The sequence below is a fragment of the Phytophthora parasitica genome (genome assembly GCF_000247585.1).
Source record: "Phytophthora parasitica INRA-310 unplaced genomic scaffold supercont2.426, whole genome shotgun sequence".
Lineage (NCBI taxonomy): Eukaryota > Oomycota > Peronosporomycetes > Peronosporales > Peronosporaceae > Phytophthora > Phytophthora nicotianae.
The window spans coordinates 1-1,374 of NW_008649412.1; the positions used below are offsets into that span (position 1 = coordinate 1).

Below are 1,374 nucleotides of genomic sequence, written 5' to 3' on the forward strand. Positions count from 1 at the left end.
TCTGGATGTTACCAAGTACTGATTCGCTTGCTGCGAAACTTAATTTCGGAATCAATAATAACCTTTAGTTTCTAAAAACCTTTGAAAATTAAAATGGATCTGTTCACTTGTTTCCCAATTGATGTGTACATGTATTTCGTGATACTGAAAATTAGCTGCTGATGGGGCAAAATATCAGCATTGAATCAACTGTCTCGCGATGAGTTTGCATTGTTGTATGTCAGTAGGCTTCAACATGAAGCAAAAATTGTCCCGGGCTTCAATTTCCCAAATCCGGAGCCCTTTGATCGAATAGTCAAAATTCAAACACCTGTCAATTCAGTTTAAATTGCGAACACTTACGCCTTCCTGTTCCTTCTTCGAATACGCTGCCCCTCGTCCATCGGGAAGTACACGAGAATATCGCTTTACGGTGGACAGTCGATGAAGATGATCGATGGATGCGTCTTCGGCGGGAACGGGATTGCCATCAGCTGAGTTCGACCAAAATGTAGCTTAAAGCCGCCCAAGTGAGTCTGAGTCGTCAATGTTGTGCTGTCTTCCAGTAACATGGAACCCCTTGCTACATCGTTGCAACTCCATCCATCTTCACCATGCTTGTGGCGGTATGTGAGACCGTCGATCGTAAATCGACGTCGAGATTTGCACCTAGTACATTGTAGCTCTTCCTCCGCAGACGCATCTCGAGTAACACGCAGGCTGGAACCAAGAGAGCGGGATCGAATGGACCGTTGGGCTGTGGAGTTGGTGTTCGTCTTGGCATTTCCTGTTTCAACTAGTGGGTGAATATCTCCATCTTCTGTGCTTCCTCTTTGGTTACTCCGGAACCATTTCGCTAGAGGCATAGCTTCCGTAATAGTTGTTTGGTATTCGACCAATTTGAGAATGAATGAGAGGTGTCCCCAGCTTATTTCCTTCAACACCGAGAGGCAAGCGAGCGGCACAGATAAATGAGACTTCAACACCGAGAGGCAAGTGGAGAGCACAGATAAACGAGACAGCCGAGACTGACGTTCGTGCTACGTTAACGCGGTAGCTGTGATTTTCTTCGGCATTTTCTAAGTCGCCTCAAGCGTTTCAAAGTTCTGTTATGATTATTGTCGTCCGTTCTGGTGAAGGCGCCGTGAGGGCCACTACCTCTGTGGTGGTTAGTTGCAGTTCATGCCGTTGTGGCTTCGATAAATGTTGTTGTCATGCTGTATACACACTCATTCGCGCGAGTCAGCGAGGCTACTGCACCTGGACTGTCTGTATCAGCACAGAATGAAACTATAGGGTGTAGTCTGTTCCGTGCAGAGTGGAGCAGGTGGATCGGCGGCAATGGCGTGCGCTGCAATGCAATCAATCGACAAAAGGAAAGGATGTTGCTGAAAA

General features: G+C 46.8%; 1 protein-coding gene across 1 annotated transcript; it reads right to left on the bottom strand.

Moving 5' to 3' along the window:
- Positions 1–407: 407 nt before the first annotated feature.
- Positions 408–869, bottom strand: PPTG_20384 (hypothetical protein; the record flags this gene model as incomplete). The annotated part of the gene is made up of 1 exon (XM_008919004.1): positions 408–869. The coding sequence occupies exon 1, from the start codon at positions 843–845 to the stop codon at positions 408–410; it is 438 nt and encodes a 145-aa protein (XP_008917252.1). The 5' UTR covers positions 846–869.
- Between the last annotated feature and the right edge of the window lie 505 nt (positions 870–1,374).